Source organism: Trachemys scripta, chromosome 7, assembly GCF_013100865.1.
Source record: "Trachemys scripta elegans isolate TJP31775 chromosome 7, CAS_Tse_1.0, whole genome shotgun sequence".
Lineage (NCBI taxonomy): Eukaryota > Metazoa > Chordata > Testudines > Emydidae > Trachemys > Trachemys scripta.
In genome coordinates this window covers 49,982,071-50,007,874 of record NC_048304.1, presented here as the reverse complement: position 1 = coordinate 50,007,874, position 25,804 = coordinate 49,982,071, and the positions used below count along the sequence as shown (strand labels likewise).

Sequence of the window (25,804 nt, the reverse complement as noted above, 5' to 3'; positions counted from 1 at the left end):
CTTGTGGTAGGCGGCTGGGGCAGCTCACAGGGTGAAGAACCCCGTTCTCTGGCCCCGCTGCAGCCAGCCACCGCCTTGGAGCCAGGCCCTGGGGCAAGGGGGAACAAAGGGCCACAGCCACCCGGCATCGAGCTCTGCGTAGGGCAAAGCGCGCCAGGGTAGCGGAGAGCAGGGGCGAGTTGCTAACACTGCTGCGGCGTTGGCCGCTTTGCTGCTCCGCGAGACGTGCCTGGCCCCGGCGGGTTACTGACAGATCGCCCCGATATCGAGCTCACACCGGGCTGCAGTTTCCTGCCCTCTCCCCTCACTGACTGCTGCTCTCGCAGTGCCCAGCCCAGCAGGGTCGCGGGTGGTCCTCACCCTGCGAGCTCCGGTCTTAATGTGGAAGAGGGACCAGGCTCAAGCAATATTTTTACATCCATAACAGATGCGCCAAGCCAGAAGTGCTGGGTTGGGACCTGCCAAGCCCGGGGCTCGGCCTTGGCACAAATCAAACACTGGTTGGGTAGCCAGCTCTAGCCTTCCGGGGCGCCTCGGGAGCTGTTGGTGGCCACCCAGGTGTGGGGGACGCAGGGAGCTCGGGGATGGGCGCGGGGTCCCGGGGGACGGGCTGGGGCCTGCCCCTCTTTGGACTCGACTGCGAAGGGGTCTCCCCGGGGAGCCTCCAGCAGCAGCAGGGGGATGCGGCCGGAGTGCCCCACGACAGTTCCCAGCACGCCGTGCGGCTGAGGGGGGCTGCGCACGCGCGGCCGCTGGAAGCTTCCAGGCGGCCGGCGCGAGGCATTGTGGGCAGGAGACGGTGAGCTTCCTGGGCGCCATTTTACGGAGCGGCAGAGAAGCATCGGCAGAGCTTGGGAGTCGGTAAGAGAGTGGCCCGGCCCGGCCCTGAGAGTCCCCTTCGTCCCCCATCACTGCCTGAGTAGGGGCTCCCTTGGCCAGCTCTGGCCTTGCCCCGCGCGTTTCCCGAAGCTCCCGTGCTCCGACCCCAGTCCCGCGCGCTAGTCTGTAGCGCCCCCCGGGTTCCGTGGGTCCCCCCCGTCTCGCGCGCCGCTCCTGAGTGCGCTCCTCAACCGCGCGCGCTCTCCATACGCGCCCCCGTGCGCGCAGTCTGACGCTTGCTCTTCTTTGTCCTTCAGGCTGATCGTTTGTGTGCCGGACTGGGAGGCAAGCTGCCCGTGGGACCATGGGCTCCGATAAACGGTAGGTTGCGTCCGCGCCCCACGCACAGGAGAGCGATCGCCTGGCCGTGCCCGATGAGCTCTCCGTCTTCGCCCTGGATGTGGGGCCGCGGATGGCAGGAACTGTGTGCTGCCGAGCAGCCGCCCAGGCCACTGGCATCTCCCCGAGCTGGGCACATTCCGGCGAGCACGCGGATGGCTGAGCGAGATCCAAATCCGCTAGTTTATGGCTCTGTTCAGGGCTTAAGCAGGATTTATTCTCACGCCAATACGTAGAGAAATGCACTTGTTATAGGGCAGTGTTCCTCAGCCCCCAGGGGTGTCACGAGAGGGGGCAGGTCACAAGCCAGTGAGAATTTTATTACAATCTAAAGCAAAGAAAATCACCCCCTCAAAAGGAGAGAAGCCTGTTAACAGAAATATCTGTTAAATTGGTACTAGTTTGGCATTGGCTTCTTCTGTATGGGTTATTAGGAAGGAAATCTCTAGTGGTGTTTAAAAAAAACCCAACTATCTACTGGTGCTGGAGAAGGTGACACTATAGTAACCTTTATTTATATGTGGTGGGGTCCTAGAGGAGCACATTATGGGGCAGGATTAGTGGTGAAAACAGCTCAATAACTGGATCCAGTAGTCTTAAGGAACCATCAGGGTGTCTTAAGTTTTCAAATCAATAAACCCTTTTGAGAATACTCTTAGTAGCAAGCAGCAGCATGCTTTGATTAATTAGGAATTGGAAAAAGAAAACACCTTCCACTTAGTACAATAGTTTAGCCACTGTTGCTTAAAATGACAGGTGATGTGGACCTGCCACATTCCCTGTACATGTGGGTTGGAGGAAAACAGCTCTGGAGAAGCAATCAGTGCCACCAAAATAATTCACTGGCGGCGAACTTGCTCATCTCTGTGAAGGGAGTAATAAAAATAGTATCAGCTCTTAGTCTCCAGTTGATGTGACTGGTTTATATCCAATTATCACTTTTTAATTTGATAAATTTGTTTTCTACTAAAAACCTTAACTTGAATGTATTTTTGGATTTTGGATTAGAAAAATAGCAAAACAGAGTTTATCATAGTTGTATGGAAGAGACCTGTTAGGTTGCCTAATGACTCAACAAGGACATGTGCAGAGTCCTGCACTTAGGACAGAAGAATCCCATGCACTGCTACAGACTAGGGACCGAATGTCTAGGAAGCAGTTCTGCAGAAAAGGACCTAGGGGTTACAGTGGATGAGAAGCTGGATATGAGTGAACAGCGTGCCCTTGTTGCCAAGAAGGCTAACAGCATTTTGGGCTGTATAAGTAGGGGCATTGCCAGCAGATCGAGGGACTTGATCATTCCCCTCTATTTGACATTGGTGAGGCCTCATCTGGAGTACTGTGTTCAGTTTTGGGCCCCACACTACAAAAAAGGATGTGGAAAAATTGGAAAGAGCCCAACGGAGGGCAACAAAAATGATGAGGGGGCTGGAGCACATGACTTATGAGGAGAAGCTGAGGGAACTGGGATTGTTTAGTCTGCAGAAGCGAAGAATGAGGGGGGATTTGATAGCTTCTTTCAACTACCTGAAAGGGGGTTCTAAAGAGGATGGATCTAGACTGTTCTCAGTGGTAGCTGATGACAGAACAAGGAGTAATGGTCTCAAGTTGCAGTGGGGGAAGTTTAGGTTGGATATTAGGAAAAACTTTTTCACTAGGAGGGTGGTGAAGCACTGGAATGGGTTAGCTAGGGAGGTGGTGGAATCTCCTTCCTTAGAGGTTTTTAAGGCCCGGCTTGACAAAGCCCTGGCTGGGATGATTTAGTTGGGAATTGGTCCTGCTTTGAGCAAGGGGTTGGACTAGATGACCTCCTGAGGTCCCTTCCAACTCTGATATTCTAAGATTCTATCTCTGTCAATGCATTTCTCATCTGTATAGTTTGTTACACACGTTCTTCAATTTACACACTAGTGCACTTCCACATAATGTGTATGCTAGTGTATTCTCCAGACCTATTTGACTATTGTGTTATTGAATGACATGATGCTACAAAATGGAGGAGAGGGTGGTAGTCGATTCATTTTTTGCAGTGTTGTAGCTTATTTAGCTAATTTTGAACTGAAAATGCTAGAATTTCCTGAGCTGACACAGATGCTGTGGTATTGAAAGTAAACTGAACCATGGCATTTCCCTGAATTACTTCTTTTCCCTGAGAGAGAATTCTCAAACTAAACAAACCTCCCTTTTACAGTGTGAGTAGGACTGAACGAAGTGGAAGGTACGGCTCTATCATAGATCGGGAGGATCGGGACTCTAGAAGCAGGCGAAGGGATTCTGATTACAAGAGATCGAGTGAGGAGCGCAGGAGTGAGAGATATGATGACAGCCGGGACTATGACAGCCGGGACTATGACAGCCCTGAGGTAAGTGGAAAACATTTGCATTCACTCAGGCTGAGAGTGAATTTTGTATTAGTGTTCTGATAACATAGTCATCAGCATAGTATAGATCGGGGGTTCTCAAACTGGGGGTCGGGTTCACAAGGTTATTACATGGGGGGTCGCGAGCTGTCAGCCTCCATCCCAAGCCCCGCTTTGCATCCAGCATTTATAATGGTGTTAACTATATCAAAAGTGTTTTTAATGTATAAGGGGGTCACACTCAGAGGCTTGCTATTTGAAAGGGATCTCAGACTTTTGTACTGGTGAACTTCTGGTATCGATCTTGACACTTGTCTGTAGTAATCCAATTTCTTCAAAATTTGTAACCCTAAATATATTAACACATTCTTTATTCTTGGTTTCCTGGCAGAACTGATACCTTCACTTTTATGGAGAAGGTATTATGAGGTGATAGAATCCAAATCTGGTTTTAAACAACCACTTCAGAGCATCCCTAAGGTTTCCAGTACAGTTTTTATTAGTAGTGTAAGACCCACTCTCCTCAGGAATGGAACTTCACTGGTTACTTAAGATGCATCTCTGACTATTTCTTTGGAATTACTGTCTGGTTGCAAATTAAAGCTCCAGATCTGCTGGAGCTTGTTCCGGTCTTGTTAAGATTTCTTTTTCCATATTGAGTGATAAGCTGTCTCCATTAGCAGTGTGCGTGTTTGCTAATCTGGGTATTCACTCACCAGAGGGATAGGGAGAGGGAGCGTGAGAGACGGAATAGCGATAAATCAGAAGATGGGTACCATTCTGATGGTGACTATGGAGAGCATGACTACAGGAATGACATTAATGATGAGAAAGAAAGCAAGACCATCATGTTGCGTGGCCTTCCTATCACTGTTACAGAAAACGATGTAAGTATACAAAGAAAATGGCTTTACTTACCCTACCAAGAGTTCCAAATTGGTTTGGTTTACTTATGTCTAAGGCTAAGATTTTGTCATGGTTATTTTTAGTAAGTCACAGGCAATAAACAAAAATTCACAGAAGCTGTGATCTGTCTGTGACTTCTGCTGTTGTGGCTCCATTGTTTCTTCTGCCACACTGGTGGCTGGGAGCTGTGGGGTTCCCCCTCCGCCCACAGTAGCTGGGAGCTGCAGGGTAACCATATTTCCCAAAGAGAAAAAGGGACACCCCCAGCCGCTCGCCTGAGATGCCCCCTCTTCCCCTGTGCAAGGCTGTCACCCTTTGCTGGAGCCCTGAGGGCCCCTCAGGAGTCTGTCACCTGTCAATGGAATCTTGCAGAGAATGTCAATGTCAAGTGACTTCCATGACATAAACTTAGCCTTATTTACGCCATATTAAAGATACAATTTATCACTGCCTCTTTCCTGAAGGTTGCAAAGATAATCCTATCTCGAAGGGCTGGTTAATATTTCCATTATTAACCTTGGATTTTTGAAGGGGTTTAAACTGTAGCTGTTTTATATTAAATAAGTGGGTCAGCTAATGCCATATGTGCCTCTTTAAAATAGAACAATCTAAAAATAAGCCTTTCGCATGTGGTTAGTAGCCATCCCTGGCTAAGGCACAGAAAAGATGCTATTAAGTAACTACTTCCAGTGCTAATTCTGCTTATTTTTCTTTATTTACTTTTCCATAAATGTAACTAACATAGATTTTTCCAGGGACAAATATGGATTTATTTTCCTGTTTTGATGGAGGCCAAAGATAATGTAATTGGCTGTTTTACATCAATTTACTTAGCTTTTCAGCCTGTCAAAACATCTCTGCACCAACCTAATCTGTCAGCATAGCTGTTGGAGTGGTAAAATGGCTGCCATAATGCTGACAGAGTACAAGTGGGATCGGTAGCTAGATTTCTTGATAACTCTTGAGCCTTTACAGTGTTCATGCAAATTCCAATAATTTTCGGAAGTAGTTTTCAGTGTTCTTTTATCTCTTCTGTTTCTGCCATATTGGCCGGGTAACCAAAATAATCTAATCCTAATGCCTGTTAAAATAATACCAAACCCACAAAAGCAGAGCTGTAAAAAGCAACAGAGGGTCCTGTGGCACCTTTAAAACTAACAGAAGTATTGGGAGCATAAGCTTTTGTGGGTAAGAACCTCACTTCTTCAGATGCAAGTCTCCCAATACTTCTGTTAGTCTTAAAGGTGCCACAGGACCCTCTGTTGCTTTTTACAGATTCAGACTAACACGGCTACCCCTCTGATACTTAAAAGCAGAGCTGTTCATATTTGATTTTTAACCAGACTACATCTGTAATTCTGAAGTGTCTGTTCTAATAATGTGTCTCTGAATTATTAAAACCAATATTTTTTTTTTTGGCCACTTTTACAATTTAAATTTTTGCATTTCACTTAGCTAAGAAAGTAGTGACTAGCCAGCCCAGTTTATTTTCGGATTTTCATTCACTAGTTTGATGCTGCAGTGGTTGTTTCATACAAAGCATAAATATACTCAAATCCAGACTCAACAATTCATTTTATAAAATTTCAGTATATGTTTTTATTTGTTTTTTATTGAAATCCTGAGTATCAGGCATAAATCATGTGTAAAATTGCTACTTGTTCTGAGGCATTTAAATGGATTTAGCTGAGCTGTATTACTTGAACAGTTTTTAAATATTGATTTGCCTGCTAACTGCTAAAATGACTGTAGTGTAGTTTCTTTGAATAATGTTGTCATTTAGGATCAGAATTTGAATAAATCTTTAATGTGTAAGTAGAGTTTTTAATTATGTACCAGTTAGTCATATTTTGTTTTGAGTTTGCACTTTTCAAAATGCAACAACTACTGCTATACAAATTTGCTGCCTTTCCTTTGTGGTTAGGGAAGACAGTTGCAATGGCTATCTTTGTTTGTTTAATTTTTCTTTGGCATGTTGTATGTAAAAGTCTGCTCCAAAAGACACCACTGTCTACAGTAGTTAACCATAGGTCAGTTTGACTTGCAAAGCTACAGGATGGCAGTGTACTGTCTTGGTGCTTGGTTGATCAAATCTGCCTTTGGGTTTCCCTGTACTGACGGGTCTTTTTGAGCTGTTGCGTATCTTCATTTTGTGCCATGTCGGGATTTCTTTTATCTGCTTTTAATCAGTTTTCTAACATTTCTGCCAATAGTGACCTTTTTCTTCACTCTTCTGGGGAACTTCTTACTAATCTGATGCTTTTCCCTTTTTTTATCTTTCTCGTTGGGCACCTCTGGAGCTTTAAGCAGGTTCAGTACAGTTGAGGAAATGGTACCTTATTAACCTGTTAGCCTTGTTCATTGAAGTTAGTATTCTGCACAGATCCCTTCCTCCCCTTGAGAGAATGTGGAGAGAGTAGGTCAAAAAGGGGGGGGGGGGGGCTGCAAGGCAAGATCGGTGTTTATATAAATACCCTTCAGTCTTCTTGGTTTGAGAGGAAGGGAGACGGGTCTAGCGATTTTGCAGACAAGAGTACTGTAGGTTATATCTTGGATTGCAAACTCCTGGAGGCAGAGACAGGCATCTTGCTTGTACGGCACCTGGCACCATGGAGTCCTAGTCCATGGCTGGAGCTCCTAGGCACTACTTAAATACAAATAAGGGGAGCACTGGTTGGGTGTAGTAAGTATTACTTACTGCTCTTAAATTACTTCCTACACAGGGAGGTGGTACTTTTCTCTAAATTCAGTGTAAAGTAAATTCACAAATGTGATTTTACACAATGATTCTCATTCAGAGAAAATATTTGGGGTGGAAGGCTGCAAATTAGTTTGCAGTGATAAAAAGGATATTTGTCAAGATTTGAATCTTTGACTGTCTGTTATGACTAAACTCCATACAGATTCGAGAGCTTATTGAGTCCTTCGAAGGCCCTCAGCCTGCAGATGTGAGGCTGATGAAAAGAAAGACAGGTGAGTGCTCTAATCTGGCTGTCGGTGCCATTTTCCTCTCCCCTCACCCCCAGACACACAAGAACATCCAGAATTACCCCAAATCTGCAAGCACACAAAATAAAAATAAAAGGTTTGCCATGGCTAAGGAATGTGGCCTTTTGATAGCTTTTAGATAGCTGAAGAACACTGTAAAAGAAGTCTGTCTTCAGGGGGTTTTGTTAAAAGGTATGGGTAAGTAACACTAGCATAAACCCATTTGACAGTTATGTAGTCTGTTGCATGGTTACCTTTAAACGTGGATTCAAATCGAGCAAAATGTAGCCAGTTAAGGCAGCTTGGTTCCTTGCCATGGCAAAATAAGCAGATCCCAGCAGTTGACGTCGCATTTGTAAAGCTGCTTTATCATGACGTAATGAAGCAGTTGGAGAGAGATTCACCTGTTTTAAAGGAACTGACTAACACAAGTATCCCGTCTATATCTGAATGCTGTCTCTAGGTGTAAGCCGTGGTTTCGCCTTCGTGGAGTTTTATCACTTTCAAGATGCTACCAGCTGGATGGAAGCCAATCAGGTTGCTTCACTCACCAAGTCTAGATATTCCTGAAAATGGAACAAGTCTGTACAGTTTAAAAAAAAAAAAAAAAAGGACTAAACAAAAGGTGGAAGGAGTGGTTTGTTCCAAAACAGTGATTTAAAAGAATAAAGGCTTTGTATATATTAAAATTTGTTACAGTGGAACAAGGATAGTATTAGGAGAAAAATAATTGGCTATGCTGAACCACCCCTGTTAGACAAATAGGCAAAAACCACTGCTTTAATTGTGTGCTGGTGTTTTAATTATATAGTACAGGTCTAATTGGCTCTTAACTCTTACCCAGACCAGTTTTCTGAAACATCTTTCTTTATTTCCACCTGACATTTCCCATATCACTGTTGCCATACAAAGTACCAGACCTTTCAAAAGGAGTGCAGTAGTAACGTTGAATATCTGCATCACTGGTACTAGCCATGAAAGCATTGACGTTTGATTGTAAACTGACAGACCCTAGCTCCCTCTCTAGTGAGGGAACTCCTTATTGGAGTCCATTCAAATCATGAGACCTGCTAAAGGCATCTAGAAGCTCAGTTCTCTCAAAGTGACATTTTGTGTTTCTGACCTCTTTCCTGAGAATAATAGGAGCTGAAAACCAGAATAGATCCTCTGTTAAAAGTTCATTCCATTTTACAATGAGGTTTTCCTATTACACTACCCATGAATGGAAATATTTAGTTCTGCTCCATTTTGATATTGGTTATCAGTCCTTGCAGCAAAATTCATCAAATTGATCTCCTCACATTGAGTCACAATATAATGAGAGCTCTGTTTGTGTGGTTAGAAAACCATTAAAGTTAAAAGGAGGCACACTTAATGTTATAGTCCTTTATTTTTAACACTTAAGAAAATTAAATTCATGTTGGATTTTGAGACTTCTTGTGTCAGTAATCAGAAATTGCAACATGCAGCCTCCTAGAGTGTCATGCATTTCATACCACAGCCCTCTTCCATAGCAACAAAACGTTCAAGTCCTAGTTTCCTGACATAATGTCCCTTGTTTGCAACATATGCACCAGAACTACTGGTGGCAAGAAATTAACATTAGCCAAAAAAAAATAAAAATAAAAAATCATCCCAGTTTTAATGTATACAAAGCTGTGTTAATGTATAATTTATTGAGATGGATACAATCCAAATTCACTCCGAAAGAACCAGAGCCACCCTAGCAGTAGGGAAAAAAGTAGTTGAGACTCCCCAGTGGCCCTGCTGCTGACTGTTAGATGAAGAGATGATGTATTGTAAACATGCCAGCATCTTTGTTTCATATATGTGCATATCCAGCAAGTACTGGGCCCTCCAATCCTCCCTTCTGCCCATAGGGCAAGATTAGCTTTCTCCTGTCTAGCAGTATAGAACTTGAGAGCCCTGTTCATGTGCTACACCCTAGATCTGTCAGATCGTGTTATCAAAAAGACTGGTTCTGATGTTTCTTTAGTGCCTCTATAATAAAGCTTAACCCTCATTTAAAAAAAAAAAAATTCTTCAGTTGAATAAAATGTCTGGGGTTTGGCCCATGCTACCTCAACACATGTTCCCTGCCATACTTAAAGAGGCAGCTGAATTAACTGTTAAGTTGTAAGCCTGTAAATGGCCATATTTTGAAAGGGCACTTTTTGTACATAGGGTTCAGGAATGATTGAAGCTCAGAACCTTGGCTGCTGAAATAAATTAAAACTCCCAGCCCCTTTGTAATGTCACACTCTTGACTAAGAGGACACTGATGAAAGCAGTATGATCTCTTCTTACTCCTTGGAGAACTTTACTTGCAGTCTAGTTACTCATTTTGAAGAGAGTTCCTGGCTGTTTAAATGAAGAACACAAACCTCTTACACAGGCTTTCACATGAACTGGTGCATTAGTCAAAGGCATCCATTTTGAGCTGTTTCAGTTGATGGCATTTATAATCCAACTTCTAAGAAGTCTAAGCAGGGTACCTCTGGGAGAAATTACTGTATTTTCAAAGGGACACATCCTGAAGAGAGCACTTGAGGGGGGAAAAAATTCAAAATGCTATTATTTAAAGCTGTAGGTGTTTGGAGTAGGGTCAGAAGTGAAGCAGTAAAGACACGGTTAGAAAGCTGCTCAGTGATACACCAGAAGTAGAAATACTTGGGTGCAAGAAACTCCTATAATCTGGCGATACTGAATGCAGCAGGTTTAGGACTCTGTCTCCTTTGAGACACTTCCTTGTTCCATGTCAGCTTTTAGTATTTGGCAGCTTGGTCAAGACTCCCTGATTCCGTTTACCTTTATTCCACATCCCATTCTCTTACTGCCCATGTCCTCCTCCCTGCAGGATTGGATGGGCAGAGCATAGGTGGCGGTGGTTGGTCCTCCACATCCTCCCCATATGTTGTCCATTTAATTCAGGAGCACTGATTCCTCCGAAGTGTGCTCTGGCATGGGAAAATGGACACGTGTGCCTTGATACGGGAATAACTTAAACCTGCTTTTCTTGCAGAAAAAACTGGTGATTCAGGGGAAGCAGATTGCAATGCACTACAGCAACCCAAGGCCTAAATTTGAAGACTGGCTTTGTAACAAGGTAAGATGCATGGTTTCTGCAAAGAGTTCTAATCAGCATTGGGGTTCTGTTCTGTTCTGTTTACCACTGTTAATGATATGGGAAAAGAGGTATGTTAACCTTGCAGATGTTGCCGATTCCTGAGAGATCAGATGATACTAAGGAACAAAATAAGATTAAAATGTGCCATCTCTGGGGCCAAATAAAAACAAAACATAGATCAAATGAAAGGGAGATGCTCAGTCAAGAGAGACCTCCAATTCATAGATTGTGGCCAGAAGTGACCTTCATAACTCAGGCCATGGAATTTCACCTCAGCAGTTGTTGCATTGAGTCAGGTAACCTGTGGCTGAACTGGAGTGTATCTTTCAGAAAGGCATCCAATTTTGATTTAGGATTTTCGGTTGAGGATCTTGGCATAGGATCGAGGAGATGTCAGATGAGAGTCCCATTAGCTCATCAGATTTAAGAATTTGTCAGCTGAATTTCTCTACTAAAGTAGATGTTGAGTGCTAATGTAGGATATGACCACCCTAATCCAGTGCTGAATTACTACTCAGTAGTAAATACTCTCATGTTCTTTGCTGAGCCCAAAGTGGAAATGACCCAGCAAGAACAAAAACAGATTGCTCTGTCCATATTGCTTCCCAGCCTTGTACCCCCATTTTAATAAAACACTATTTAAAGGGGGTGTGAGCATGACTAGATCTCTGGCCCACAGGCAGGATGCTGTAACTGAGCAGTCTCTAGGGTCACACGTTTGGTAGAATGGCATTTCATGGCACTAAAGAAAGCTTCCATCCATATTTATTTTGTGTTCCAAGTTGCATGGCAAATAGAATGCAGTTTAATGGGAGGGATAGCTCAGTGGTTTGCGCATTGGCCTGCTAAAGCCAGGGTTGTGAGTTCAATCCTTGAGGGGGCCACTTAGGGATCTGGGGCAAAATCGGTACTTGGTCCTGCTAGTGAAGACAGGGGGCTGGACTCGATGACCTTCAAGGTCCCTTCCAGTTCTAGGAGATAGGATATCTCAATTTAATGTATTTAAGACATAGGTCACTAAACTAAATCTGATGTGCTGGTGGTGGTAGCCCATCAGTCTAAGCAACAGTTATAGTAAATCTGTTTCCAGTCTCTCTTTAATTCTGATTTAACTTTCTGTGACACTTGGGTAAATAACCAAGTCTTAAAATGGTAATCTGCAGGCCAGGCTTCATTGACCCCACCCATATGGGAGCTACTCTGATGCTACTTCGCAGCAAGATGCCTGCCTTCAGCAGGCTAGGCTTGGCTCAAATGCCAGCTTTTAATGGAGAAACTTAACTTTCAGATCTTTCTGTTGCATCATGTTTGTGCCCCAAAGAACCATTCTCATCACTCTGTGGAGGTCAGTGGAGCAATCTTTGAAACTCAAAATGCTTTGTCTGTTGTTTACCCGCAGCAGTGCTGAGATGGGATGATTCCAGACAAGCTTTACGTCACTCTAGCTTAGTTCTTGCCTCTTAGAGAAAAGTTGTTCTCAGCTCTCTCTGGCAGTTATACAAGTTAACCACATGGAGACCTGGGTTGTACCAACCAGTGCTTGCTGTCTCTCATTTAGCTATGCATGCTGCAATCTGCAGTGGAGATTGGGCTGCCCAAACCCAAGCTGCCAGAACTCCATGGCAAATTAGACCATGTCTCGTTAATCAGGAAGTAAGCAACAGTAGCACATTGTGGCTTACCAGAGAGGGATGGCTTAACGTGACAGTCATGAGCCTGTAATAGTAGTACATGGATATTTTACATAGTCTCCGGTCTACAATCCCAGCCATCAAATACCCGAGTAATTTAATTTAAGGCAGAATCAATCACCTGTTAACTGCCTTTGTTCTAATACTTTGTGGCATAGCAGCCGTGATACATCTTAAATCTAATCTGGCATGTTCGGTCTCTGACTATAGCATCATAACGAAGATGTACAGTACATCATATCGACATTTCATAGCGTGCCAGATAGGGTATGAACCCTGTAAAATCTCAGTACGATTGTTTTGTCCCGTAGTGCTGCCTTTACAACTTCAGGAGAAGGTTAAAATGCTTCCGCTGTGGAGCAGATAAATTTGGTAAGTCACTTTCAGCTTTTTGAGCACGTTTTGTTACGTGGAATATTTCCTGTTGCAGTTGGAAACTAAATGGGATCACAGGTCCTAGGCTGGCTCATTGAGTCTGTTTTAACTTTGAGTGAGAGATCCATGCTGTATGATTAACAGCAATTTATTCCTCTTTCCTGTGAAGATTCAGAACAGGAGGTACCACCCGGATCAGCAGAAGCTGTTCAGTCTGTGGATTACTACTGTGATAGTAAGTTAGTCTCTCTGCTTTTTGTTTGACTTCATGTGTTAGACAGAATGATCTAGCTGAAAATCCTCTCTAGTGTCTGTGTCGTACTATGTATTTGGGACCCACTTCCTGTTCCCTTTTCAGTGCAGGTTGTTCGGTGTAGCATGCTCCATGACGCATGTTCATTAGGTATGACTTATAGGAGAAATTCAATGATGTGTGTAGGCAGGTTCTATCTTCATGTAGCATAAAACTTTGGGGGGAAAAATTACCCTCCTTCTCTTTCCAGATAAGAGAGATTTCTCTTAAATTTTCTTTAAAAATAGACATTTCTTTTTGCTATTTAAGGTCTAATGCTGAGGGACCTTCCAACAAGCATTGGTTTCATAATAACTAAAAGTACTGTGAGGAGCATTTATGAATATAACTGTTGTAACACTTTGTCGTCTTTCTTCCTCAGCCATCATTCTACGAAACATAGCTCCCCACACAGTAGTGGATTCCATCATGACCGCATTGTCTCCATATGCTTCGCTGGCAGTCAATAACATTCGCCTTATCAAAGACAAGCAGACCCAGCAGAATCGGGGCTTTGCATTTGTGCAGCTGTCTTCTGCAATGGTGAGAGTTTAATGCACTTTGATTTAAAAATATGAAAGAACCTTGTGAGAAGTGCATTGCCAACATGGGCTAGTGGCTGAAGCGAGGAATTAGGACCTTGGCTGCTATTTCCTGGTCTGCTCTGGTTCACTGTAACAGCGAGTGTATCACTTAACCGTTCGCCTATTTCTTCATTATCCTCATGGTGGTGAAAAAGCACCTAGAGATCCTTAAATGAAACATGCATAAAGGGGAAAGAAAGCTTTTTGGTATTAGAGGGTAGGATCTGTGCTCTAGTTTCTGTAAACTAGGTTTGAATCCTGATCATGGCTACTGAAAACAGGTAGTTTAGTCTCAGATAAGTTCCCTGTGGACCTCCATTCACAGACCATTTTGGCCAATTGAGAATTGAAGAGCCAGAGGTTTTACAGATCAGGAGGAAGGTACATTGATAAAGCTGCATCTGGGAATCTTTCAGAGCTTGTCCACAGACCATGGTTTTGATCAGTGCTGTCGTCTCTCAAGAGCACGAAATCTACCCTTGTAGTATGAAGGGAGTGGGGAAATGTTTGTATTCTTAGCCACTTTGCGAATAGCATGTGCAATTGCATGTAATTTATCCATCTTTTCCTTAGGGGTTGGCACTTTTGATACTTACTTGGGATGAACACTACTGAATCTTCATTTCAGCAATACCTTGCTTTTTCAGTTGGTAGGTTGTACTATACTCACAGGTATTTCTCTTTTTAGGATGCATCTCAATTGTTGCAGATTTTACAGAGTCTTCAGCCACCATTGAAAATTGATGGCAAAACAATTGGTGTTGATTTTGCAAAGAGTGCCAGAAAGTGAGTTATAAGCGCTTGACTTTTCCTAACTCTATTATGGCCTTGTCTACACCACAAAGTTTTGTCGGCAAAAGTTATGCCGCTTTAATTAAAGCGTGTTAATTAAAAATGCTGTTGTATGTCCACACTAGCTCCTTGTGTTGGCAGAGTGCATCCACACAAACAACTCTTACATTGACACAGAGAGCAGTGCACTGTGGGTAGTTATCCCACTGTACAACTGGCTGCAGGGTGCTTTGGGAAGGATATGCAGTACCTCATGGTGTAGGTACAGCATCACATGATACAGGTTTCTCAATCCCATCGTTCCAGGGGCATCCTAGTAGATTGTCAGCCACTTTTTTAACTGAAGGGGGGGGCAGGCACAGCAGTCTCTCCCAAAGCAGCCCTCTGTCTATGGTTCTAGAATTCCCTCCAAATTCTCCCACAGCCTCCTCAGCTGCCGGGAGCGGCATCCTGAGCAGCTCTGTGAGCTCTCCCTGCTGAGGAATGTCAAAGGAGCACAGCAGTTCCTCTCCAGCCGCGCGCCCCCCCCCCCCCCCCCCCCCGGTACTCCATGTTCCTAGTGTGGGGCAGAACAGGAGCATTCCAGGTTAGCATTCTCAGCTGTCAGATACTTCCGGAGCTTTGAAAGGGGAGGGGCATATGCATGTGGGGCAGCAACAATCAAAACAGTGAGCAGAGCAGTCACAGCAGGCATTGTGGGATACTGATGGAAGCCAGTTATGTCATCAAAACAAACAGCAGTCTCTACACTGATGCTTTGTCACCTTAACTTTGCCACAAAAAGCTTTATGGCTCTCGTTGAGGTGGTTTTATTTTGTCGGCCAAACAGCAGAGTTTTGCTGCCAAGAGTAGCTTTGTAGTGTGTACACCTCCCCTGTTTTATAGACAAGGCCTCAGACTTGCAGGTGTCGTCATGGCCTCTGCTGTTAGTACAACATTCGCTTTGGGGAAATGTCTCTGCTTGCCTACCCAGTGTCTGCTGTTGCTTGTCCATCATTTCACATGAAGCGAAAATATGATCATCAACTCCGGCTGCGTATTCCTCATCTGCATTTTCAAGCCCCTGTCATTGCCACTGATTTTTTAAGAGATGCAGAATTATTTCCCCAAAATAATTTCTGTTCAGTTTTTCTGGATTGCACAGTAGTGAGCCTCAGAGTAATTATCCCATTTCCCCAAACTTGCCAGGCTGCACTTTAGCTGGCTGGGACATCTGAGAGGGTGTTTGTAGGTATCTTTAGAGATCCACATGTAGCATTGTCAGTGAATCCCCTTGGAACTATAGAATACAGGGAGATTTCCTGCGTGGAGGTTGCCTGAGAGAAAGCATCGCTTGTTTGTTCATGTGACTTGATCTTCCTGGTTTCAGAGATTTGCTTCTCCCAGATGGTAACCGGGTCAGCGCCTTCTCTGTGGCAAGCACAGCCATCGCTGCAGCTCAGTGGTCATCCACCCAGGTAGGATTTGGGGAAGAGGCTTCCATACACTAGCGCATTACCTTTGCTGAAATGAAACTAGAGAATGCTTAGTCCCACTAGTGACAATTTAATATTCCTGACTTGGGTAAATGGAGATACAGAGCAGAGTACTAAGGAAGAGAATGGTCACAACAGCTAGCAAGCTTGTTGGCTTGGATACAGTATTAGCACATTTTAGAAACAGTGAAATACAGGAACTGACTTGTCTCTGATAAAACTCTCTGCTGGAATTTGCAGCCTCATAGCGGAGAAGGAGGCACCATTGACTACAGCTACCTCCAGCCAGGGCAAGATGGTTATACCCAGTATGCGCAGGTGGGTAGTGTTGGTCAATGCTGTTAGCAGTGTTTACTCATTGTCTGAGCAAAAGTCTGCTCAGCCGGATGCTTACTTTGTGCTTCCCTTCACAGTACTCGCAAGACTACCAGCAGTACTACCAGAGTCAAGCTGGAGCGTTGGACACAGAAGCATCTATTATATCAGGTAATATCTTCTTTGTTTCTGAGTAGCTCTTTTTCTGGGATGCGAGTTGTGTAGCAGTATTAATCTCTGCAGAATCAAGTGAATCCCGTTTAGCATCAGCAGTTCTAGCTGATTCTGCCATTTGAAATAAAGGAGTCTCTGATCTCCAGCAAACCAGGGTGGCCAAGGTCTGCTCAAGATGGAGCATGTAGGGACCTCTAGTCTCTTCTGGTTTCAACTCATTTAAAATGGAAGGCAGCTATGGACTCCCCTTTAGAACTCAGATCTGCATTTGTCTCAAAGCCACACCTAAGCTGCTCCAGCCTAATCTTTGATGCTGGCAGCTGTTGTTTACCGGGAATTACTGTTGGATGTAGTCAAGGTGGCTGCCTTCTAGCATAGTAAATGTTTGACATTCATGCCAAGAAAGATCCTGCATGTATTGACCATGCTGTATTAACTCTTCCATTCCCAGAGAGTCTGTTCATATCTCCTTCTGTAAAAAAAAAAAAAAAAAAAAAGTATTTCCCAGTCTATGTAGATTGAATTACCGTATATACTCGTTCATAAGCCGAATGTATGTAGTAAAAAAGGGAAGCACCAGAGAAGGGGATCGGCTTATGAGCGGGTATAGAGAGGGAGAGGTGGGACACAGCCCCTCCCCCCAACAGGGGGAGCAAGGAGAGGCAGCACAGCCAGAAGGGAAGAGGCGGGGCCAGAGTCTCTCTGCTTCTGGTCACGCTGCTCTCCATCCAAAGCAGCTGCAGCTCTGGGGCTGCCCGGTCGGTCGGCTCGGCCCGGCCTGCCGGAGCACGCTACGGCCAGGCCAGAGACATCCTCCCCAGATAAAGTGGGAAGGGATGGGATAGGGAGAGTGTGGGGGTCCCGGGCTAGGAGTGGGGTCATGTGGGGGGTGGTCACAGGGGTTAGTCCCCTGACTCCTAGCTTCTTCCCCCCCCCCCCCCCCAAAAAAAAAAAAAAATCCCCCACCAGTTGTTGTCCTGGCCTGTCAGGATAAGCAGGTAGCGCACCGAGACACTTTGTTTACTTAGATTTACCTCAGTGCCTGTGGACGCTCGAGGTAAACAAACCATCTCGGCCCACCAGCAGCTTATCCTGGGAGCCAAAGTTTGCTGACCCCTGAATTGTAGAGTCGGCTTATGAACGGGTTATAAAAATTCTCCATTTTTACTTATCCATCTTGGGGGGGTCGGCTTATAAACGAACTAGCTTATGATCAAGTATATACCCATTTAGCTGTGACAATTCTCTGAATGGTCTTGCCCAAGAGGACTATTGGAGGTGATAATGGGAGCTGATACACACTTCAGTAAGTGGAATTACAGTAACTCCTCACTTACGTTGTTGTTACTGAAAAATGCGACTTTAAGCTAATCCAATTTCCCCATAAGAATTAATGTAAATTGGGGGTGGGGGGCGTTAGGTTCCAGGGAAACTTTTTTCACCAAACTATATATTATATAGATATACACACAGTATACTGTGGGAGAAAAACGAGTCCTCACTCTGAGGTTGGTTGCAACATGTCAGAGGCAGTTTATTCTCAAGCAATATTGCAAGGGGAAGAGTGAACAATGGCAGGTCTCCCAAAAGATAAATAATGAGGGCAAGCATTTATACCTTTTGTTACATACAGTAATGAACAACAGCTGCATTTTGTTTAAACATATTCCTTCCTGATATCTTTCTTTTCTCAACAATTTTCTGCTACAGTCTGTGTTCTATTCTTATCTAACACAAGGTCAAAAAACAGCATCTCTTACAGTTCGTTTCCCCTCAACCAGGCCCTGCTTGGAAGTGTCGCGTTATTATTAGCTGTTAGTTAGCCCGACTCTTGCTCTTTCTGGAAAACTAAGATGTCTGCTCTTTTCCGAACTTCCACAATACGTTATAAACAAACAATTTAATACTGTTCACAGCTCTGATTATTGAGAAGCTTGGTTGAGGTGGTGAAGTTAGAGGGTGGAAGAGGGAGGGATATTTCCCAGGGAATGCCTTGCTGCTAAATGATGAACTAACACTCGGCTGAACCCTCAAGGGTTAACACGTTGTTAATGTAGCCTCTCACACAAAGCAGCACGAACACAGGGGGGAGGGGGGACAGCATAGCAGACAGAGACAGACACACACCTTGTGTGTGGGGGAGAGAGATGCACACTGCGCCTTTAAGTAAGCTGACCCACTCTCCCTGCATAGCAAGCACGAGTCTCTGGGAGCAGCTCCAAGGCAGAGGGCAGGAGCAGCACATGGTAGTGGGGGGGAGGGACAGCTGAACTGCCTGGCAATTGATAGCCTGTTGGGCGGCTGTAGCACAGGGAACTTAGGGGAGCCGATGGGGGGCTGCCGGTCCACCCTGGTTACAAGTCCCCACCAGCTAGCTGCAACAGGCTGCTCTTCCTGAAAGCAGTGGACAAAGCAGGCGGCTGTCAAACGACGTTAAAAGGAAGCATTGCACAACTTTAAATGAGCATGTTCCCTAATTGATCAGCAATGAAACAATGTTAACCGGGACGACTTTAAGTGAGGAGTTACTGTACTCTAACTCTGGCATGAGGTACTGTCCTAAGAGTTCCAGGAAATAAGTTCACTGACCCACTGACAAACTGTACATTGGCAGGTGCTCCAGTTACCACCACTACAGCAGCTGTCGTATCCCAGAGTCCTCAGCTATATAATCAACAGCCCAACTCACCTGACTCTCCGGTAAATATAGAACTTTGTAGAGCTCTTGCAACTGACTTTTTGTGCAGGCAGGGTTGGAATCGATCATGGGGCATTCCTGTGCTGCTTTGCAATTGAGCGTGTAGCAAAATTGGGGAGTCATTTCTTACTAAACTTTAATCTCTTCGTAGACTGAAATTAGTCTATCTGGGAAATTTTAGTTAGAATGGCAGAAAGCTGCTCTTTTGTTTCTACACTGACTTTGATTCCTCTCTTTGAGAGAAGGAATATAGAGCACATGGGTCAAGAACAGCTGGTGTGCATAGTAATATGTTGCTGATGGCTTGATTTCCATGGACCCTGCAAGGACATTCTTAATGACGTTTCAATTCTTTCCAGACTCAAACAGCACAGCCTAGCACCAGTACCCAGGCACAGTCAGCTTCTCCAACTGGTGTGGTCCCTGGCACCAAATATGGTAAGCAAAGCTGAGTCATTCTTGTTGGCAGAAGCACATCTGTGATTGGGTGGCAGTAGATGAACAACTTCCCATGTTGTTGGCAGTGAAGGCATCCCTGGGGGGAATGCAATGTGTGTTGATAAGATGGCAGTGTTTTATAGCCTTTTCTATCCTCGTAATTGCTATAATCACAGTTGTCTTAACTGAAACTAAAAGGTGCCTGTTTCAATTCAACTGAAACGATCATGTGCCACATCTTGATTTTACAGCTGTCCCTGACACCTCTACCTACCAATACGATGAGTCTTCAGGATATTATTATGATCCCATAACAGGGCTCTATTATGATCCTAACTCCCAGGTAAATGCAAGTTCTTCCCATCAATCATAATTTTTGAGGTCCATTAGTTTCATGCCTCATCAACTGTGAGGGAAACTGACATTCCTGGAAGGGGGGTAAAATAGTGAATGCAGCACACTCCCTCAACAGTGATTCAGGGCTGTAGCAGTTTTTCACATTGCTTTTTTCCCCCTGAACAACTCATATGAGCATAGGCCTCTAACTATAGATCCTATTGGTGTGACTTCTAGCTCTGCAGAATCTGGTTAAACTTGTCTAGCTCTGGGCTTTAGTGGAGTGTCCCAAAAGACATTATGAAGTAGAGGAAAAGGTTCTTCCTGTAATGCTACCTAGTTAGAATGCATGTGCTTGCAAGCAGAGGATTTAACAGGCTGACACCTGGTTGACCACTTTGTGGAGATTTGAGATACTGTGGAAAACTCTGACTCAAATCTAACAATCCTCTTGGTTGGGGAGTAGCAGTTGTTCGTTGTACACTTAGCTCATCTCAGATGGATAACTGTCTGATTTTTCACTTCTCTCCCAGTATTACTACAATGCCCTAACCCAGCAGTACCTTTACTGGGATGGTGAGAAAGAGACCTACATGCCTGCTGCAGAGGGTATAACATACCAGCAAACTAGTGCACCTTCCAGCAAAGAAGGGAAGGAGAAGAAAGAGAAACCCAAGAGTAAAACCGCTCAGCAGGTGGGGAGATATCAGATCACAGCTGGGATGGGAAATCTGAGAGCTTTTCTGGAACTGGGTGGGCACATGTAACCTGTTAAACTCTGGGTTCTTTTGGAAGCGGGGGACATCTGGGTTGAGCCGTTTGGATGGGTAGCTGCACCTCAGAGTAGGTATAATAGAGAACTGGGGAGGAGTTGGAAAGTTTTGTGAAAACCAAGGGGTTATAGCATAACAGGAGCACCAAAGTCTTTTTGACTAGCAGCATGCAGGGGCTGGTGTCTGGGCTAAGGGGGTAATTGTAAGCTGTTGTTTTCACTGTAGCTTGGGTCAAAGCTGGTTACTGGACTCCTTAAAGGCTTTCAAGTGGCAAAGGGTAAATTGTAATTCTGGCATGCTGTGGACAGTGAAAATTCCCTTTTAAAGGAAAGCACTGTAAGAGCGGAGTTAGTCTGTGTGTCAACTCCTACAGGGAGTAGAGATACTGGAATGACTAGATCCAAAATCCCAGGAATCATTGTGCAAAGTGAGTTGTCTGACCCAGTCCTTGTTGTCTGTTTCAGATTGCTAAAGACATGGAACGTTGGGCAAAGAGTTTGAACAAACAGAAAGAGAACTTTAAGAATAGCTTCCAGCCACTCTGCTCCAGGGAAGAAGAGAGGAGGGAATCAGCAGCAGCAGATGCTGGCTTTGCCCTTTTCGAGAAAAAGGTAGTCATGTGGAGGAAGGTGGTTACAGACCAGGGCAGGCTGTGCGGAGCCCAGAGCTCATGTCTTTCTTTTTCCTAGGGCACTTTGTCTGAGAGACAGCAGGTCATGCCAGAGGTGGTAAAGAATGGAGAGGAGGAGAATCCACTCAAAGTAAGTGTGCACACATTCAATTCATTACCATATTGCTGCAGCTTTGGATAATGCTGCTGGGAGCATGAGTGTCAGCAGATACTGTTCTGCTTTGAAGTCATCCTGGGATCTTTTGTGCAAGGGTTGGAGGCATAGGTGGTGGAGTGGGCTATTGCCCCTTGATGGAATGTAGTGAGAGGGTCCCAGTCTCATCCATTCTGCAAGAGAAATAAAAGGCTCAGGTAATGGTCCTAACCATACAGAAGCTTTAGTCCAGGGGTTCTCAAACTGGGGTGTGTGACCCATCGGGGGGTCATAAGGTTATTACATGGGGCGGGGGGGCACGAAGTATCAGCCTCTACCACTAAACCCCGCTTTGCCTCCAGCATTTATAATAGTGTAAAATACAAAAAAACTTTGCTAATGGTGGCCCTGCTTGCCTTCCAGCGTGGCCTGGTGGCTGCCTACAGTGGAGATAGTGATAATGAAGAGGACCTGCTGGAAAGAATCGAGAATGAGGAAGAGAAGCTGACTGACTGGAAGAAGCTGGCCTGTCTGCTGTGTAGGAGGCAGTTTCCAAACAAAGATGCCTTGGTCCGACACCAGCAGCTCTCTGACCTGCACAAGGTAACTATTTGTGGGAGCAGCTTCCATTTCTGAGGTGGGCTTGGTTGCAATGTTTTACAGTGGAGTTCAAAGTACTGTGGCACTGCTTGTACCAGAAAGGCACCAATGGTTGTTGGTCAGATATACCACCAAGGTGTTACTGTTCTAAAACAGCAACCATGTGGCCTCCTTGAGCATCCTACTAACATGATATACTATGAAACCTTCCTTTGACACAGCAAAACATGGATATCTACAGGAGATCTAGGCTGTCAGAGCAGGAACTTGAAGCATTGGAGCTGCGCGAGAGAGAGGTCAGTGGCCATGTGGCAAGACTGGGGATCCAGAGATTAACATGGATTGGTGATGGATGGGGTGTTTCTTTCCAGTACCATGTCACCAGCTGGGGATAACCAGCAGCTAAAATATCCTAAGCATCTGCCTTGTGACAAGCTTGGGGGCTTTCCCAATGAATAAGACCTGAATACTCAGGTGCTCATAAGTCCTGTTTATCGGGGAAGGGAGGGTGGCTTTTTCACTCTTTGCTATACAGCAGTATTTTTATGACTGGGCTCCCATCCTGGAGGTTGTGACCCTAATGTGGGCTGGAAAGTGGGGGTGGGGGATCATAGCAACTGCTGTGATTTGTTTATTTTGCCAGGACTCAGGAGGGGAGTAGCTGTGTCCTCATTGCCCTGCTAGTCTTGCCCCAATGTAATTACTCCCCATGCCCCATCATGTTCTGCTCCAGGAATGCACAGCTTAGACATCATCAGGAGCCAGTTTCCTTGATCCTGCTTGTCCTGCTCCTCACCATGATTAAGTGTCTCATCCAGGGCATAGTTTAAGCACTAGGGAGGGGAGAAGAGGAAGCCCTTCGACCAACCCAACCCTCAGTTTTAGTGGAGTGACTATAAACTGTATTTTGGTCATGATGCAAAATGAGAGCTGGTTTGGGTGTCGCAGGTGGAGTATGTGAGAGAACCTCTGTGCTAATGCAAAGTCATCAAACCTTTCAGTTGGCAAAACTACCCAGTTGAATAGACTGGGTATTTATGTGCAGAAAAAAAGTGTTTCCTGTTAATATTCAGCCTGCTCCAAAAGCAGCATCTCTAATGCTTGGACTTGGTACTGTAGACTGTGAAAGATGAGGGTGGCTTAAACAATTCACCCAGAACTCGGTGCACCTGTGCAAACCACCAGTGACTTGTATTCTGGGCACCTAGCTCTTGTTGTCTCAAAGTGCCAAGAGGGAATTCTTTGACTTTGGGTGTCTGGTGAAGTTGGCATCCCACTTACAGCCATTTGCACTCAGTCCTACAGAATATATCTCATTGCAGATGAAATACAGAGACAGAGCTGCTGAACGGCGGGAGAAGTACGGCATCCCAGAACCCCCTGAGCCGAAGCGCAAGAAGGTGTTTGATGCTGGCACAGTGTATGTATTTGCCAGGCACTGTAGTGGCTTTCTAGAGTACATAACAAGCTTTCCTTAATCAAACGGTTTGTTCTCTTGTGTAGGAATTATGAGCAACCCACTAAAGATGGCATTGACCATAGTAATATTGGCAACAAAATGCTCCAGGCCATGGGCTGGAGGGAAGGTTCAGGTCTCGGAAGGAAATGTCAGGGTATCACAGCTCCCATTGAGGTAAGCACGGTTTAGGAGGAGAGATGGCACTGGCTGTATGATCTGTTGTTGGCTTTGCCAATTACGGTGGAAGCTGTCCCCAGCAATTAGATGCCCTGAAGAAGTACTTTCCTGACTGTTGGAGCAGAATATGCTGCAACTAAGGTCTGAGCTGGCTTGACCCCCAGCTGTGACACCCTTCCCCAGTCACCAAGTATCTGCACCATTGTGGGAGTAGGGCTCCTGAAACTCTCCCGCAGCGGTGTGCACAGGATGGCATACATGTAGTTTTGAAAAGCTGTCTTAACAGGAAGGTAAACTTGTGCACGTATGTAGTGCAGCAGTCAGTGTTGGGGTCATGGGTTAAGTTAAGGGCTAGAACTTCACCATATTTACTATAATTCAAAATCTAGTTTTCTCTGACTTTAAGATGACATAGAAGTGGGCAAGGCTAGAGGTGCTTATCCTATTCTACTGCTCCAAGGTGGTCACTTCCATGCACATGTTCTAACATCCATTCTGACTCTGTTAGCTGGGCTGCGTCTGCCATGGTTTCTGTTTGAATAGCAGCTTGGCTAACATGTGAGGCACATTCCCTCATCCTATTACGGCGTGTTTCCTGGCAGTAGGTCAGTTGTGTGTACAGGTGAGACGTAAGCATGTAGCTCTTGCTGTATCTGTGGACTGGGGGCCTCTCCCAGAGACAGGCCTCCTAGTAATAAATCTACTTGAGGGACTTCAATAGTTGTTTAAAGGAGTGCAACAAATCTCTCATCTCCTCTCTCTCAAAACATCTGCTAGGTGGCAGTTGACCTGATAAGAATTGTACTTATTTCCCCCTGTAGCAGATTCCCTCAGGCAGCCAGCATAGGGATTTCAATAGTGGGTGCGGTGCGCAGGATATTGTATGCCCAATGCTAAAGTGCCTGTTTCCTTCCAGGCTCAAGTGCGCATGCGAGGAGCTGGCTTGGGAGCCAAGGGGAGTTCTTATGGAGTCTCCACGGCCGACTCATACAAGGATGCAGTGCGGAAAGCCATGTTTGCTCGCTTCACTGAGATGGAATGATGAGTTCAACACCCTCGAGGCTTACAAGCCAGCAAAGCACTTGACTTGTCTGTTACCTGGAACTGACTGTTAAACCCTGTGACCTTGGTGGCAGTGCCATGTTCTGAGTAGGGGTTAGGATTAACCATTTCATTCCCTTGGACTGTCTTCCCTTCTAGCATGTAACTTCCATGATGGATTGTCTGAATTGCTATACCTTCATGCTGGAAAACTTGTGGCCAGGCCAAAGGGGATGCTGCATCTTTATACATTCTTGTATATAGTGTAACATAATGTACTTTGATTTCGGAGTGCGTAGTGTCCATGTCACTCCAGGCCTCTGGAGCAGGTGAGAGATGTGTTAGCTGTGGTTTGACACTCTCTCCTCTCCTTTGTTGTGTTGTCTCGTTTTGTTGGCACAACTTTCCTGTACATTTTGTATGATATACCTTTGTATAGATTTTTTTGAAGATTTTGATTCTAGTTGCCGGTTTTGGCTCCTTTCCAGAAGAAAAACACTCAAAACTGACCCTGTCATTGGTTCTCAGTGGTCGCTCTTATGGTTGAGATACACTCTGCAGGGTTGCAACTTCAAGGGTCAGATGAACCCTTGCTGGGGCAGTTGCTCTGCCCATGGAGTTGCCTGCTGGCACAGTTGGTTACTTTAGTAGGATTAGATGTGCTATTCCTGTCACCCCTCTTATAAACCAGGCATCAGCCCTTGCCTGAAACAATGGGTACTTCAGCTAGTGAGGTAGTATGCTGTGAATCAGCCCTTCTACTTGAACTGTTTAATATGTAAGTATTACCTGGTGGGGGAGGAGAGAGAGAAGCTAACCTGAGCCAGGGCTATGGCTGTGTTTTGTCAGTTTCAAGTAGGTGAGGTCTGTTTCATACACTCACTGCACTAGCCTGGAATTACCATTCTTGTAGCCTCTGTGTAACTGTCCAAAGCAGCCTGCTGTGTTAGGGCCACCTTCTGGCTGTTTGGAATTGTGACTAGGAGCAATTTGCAAGTCCCCTTCCTCTGGCATGTCTTTATATATTTATATTGTAAATGTAACTTAAGTGGCATAGCTGGGAACCAAGCCCCACCCCTGACTTACAGTTATACCCAAAAAACCCCTCCCCAGTACATGCAGCTATGCTCCCGTACACCCCTATGCTGGGGAGGTGGGTTGGGTCAGATAACACCACCTTTACTGCCAGCAACTTGACTTGGTCGCTAGTTGGGACAGCTA

At 45.1% G+C, this 25,804-nt stretch overlaps 1 protein-coding gene across 1 annotated transcript; it reads left to right on the top strand.

Moving 5' to 3' along the window:
• The first annotated feature begins 708 nt into the window (after positions 1-708).
• Positions 709-25,092, top strand: RBM5 (RNA binding motif protein 5). The gene is made up of 25 exons (XM_034777775.1): positions 709-861; positions 1,137-1,200; positions 3,410-3,581; positions 4,298-4,465; positions 7,388-7,457; positions 7,936-8,009; positions 10,495-10,578; positions 12,602-12,662; positions 12,835-12,900; positions 13,340-13,500; positions 14,230-14,327; positions 15,703-15,790; positions 16,049-16,126; positions 16,222-16,294; positions 18,912-18,997; positions 19,355-19,433; positions 19,685-19,776; positions 20,303-20,464; positions 21,007-21,153; positions 21,232-21,303; positions 21,730-21,909; positions 22,128-22,202; positions 23,229-23,326; positions 23,410-23,539; positions 24,459-25,092. Exons 2-25 carry the CDS (start codon positions 1,184-1,186, stop codon positions 24,582-24,584), a joined length of 2,457 nt encoding a protein of 818 aa, XP_034633666.1. The 5' UTR covers positions 709-861; positions 1,137-1,183; the 3' UTR covers positions 24,585-25,092.
• Positions 25,093-25,804: the final 712 nt, after the last annotated feature.

Bases quoted from the DNA above. Each gene is read 5' to 3' on its own strand.
- RBM5 (XM_034777775.1), top strand. The intron at 4,466-7,387 runs GTAAGTATACAA...AACTCCATACAG, and splicing joins TCACTGTTACAGAAAACGAT to ATTCGAGAGCTTATTGAGTC. The intron at 16,295-18,911 runs GTAATATCTTCT...GTACATTGGCAG, and splicing joins AGAAGCATCTATTATATCAG to GTGCTCCAGTTACCACCACT.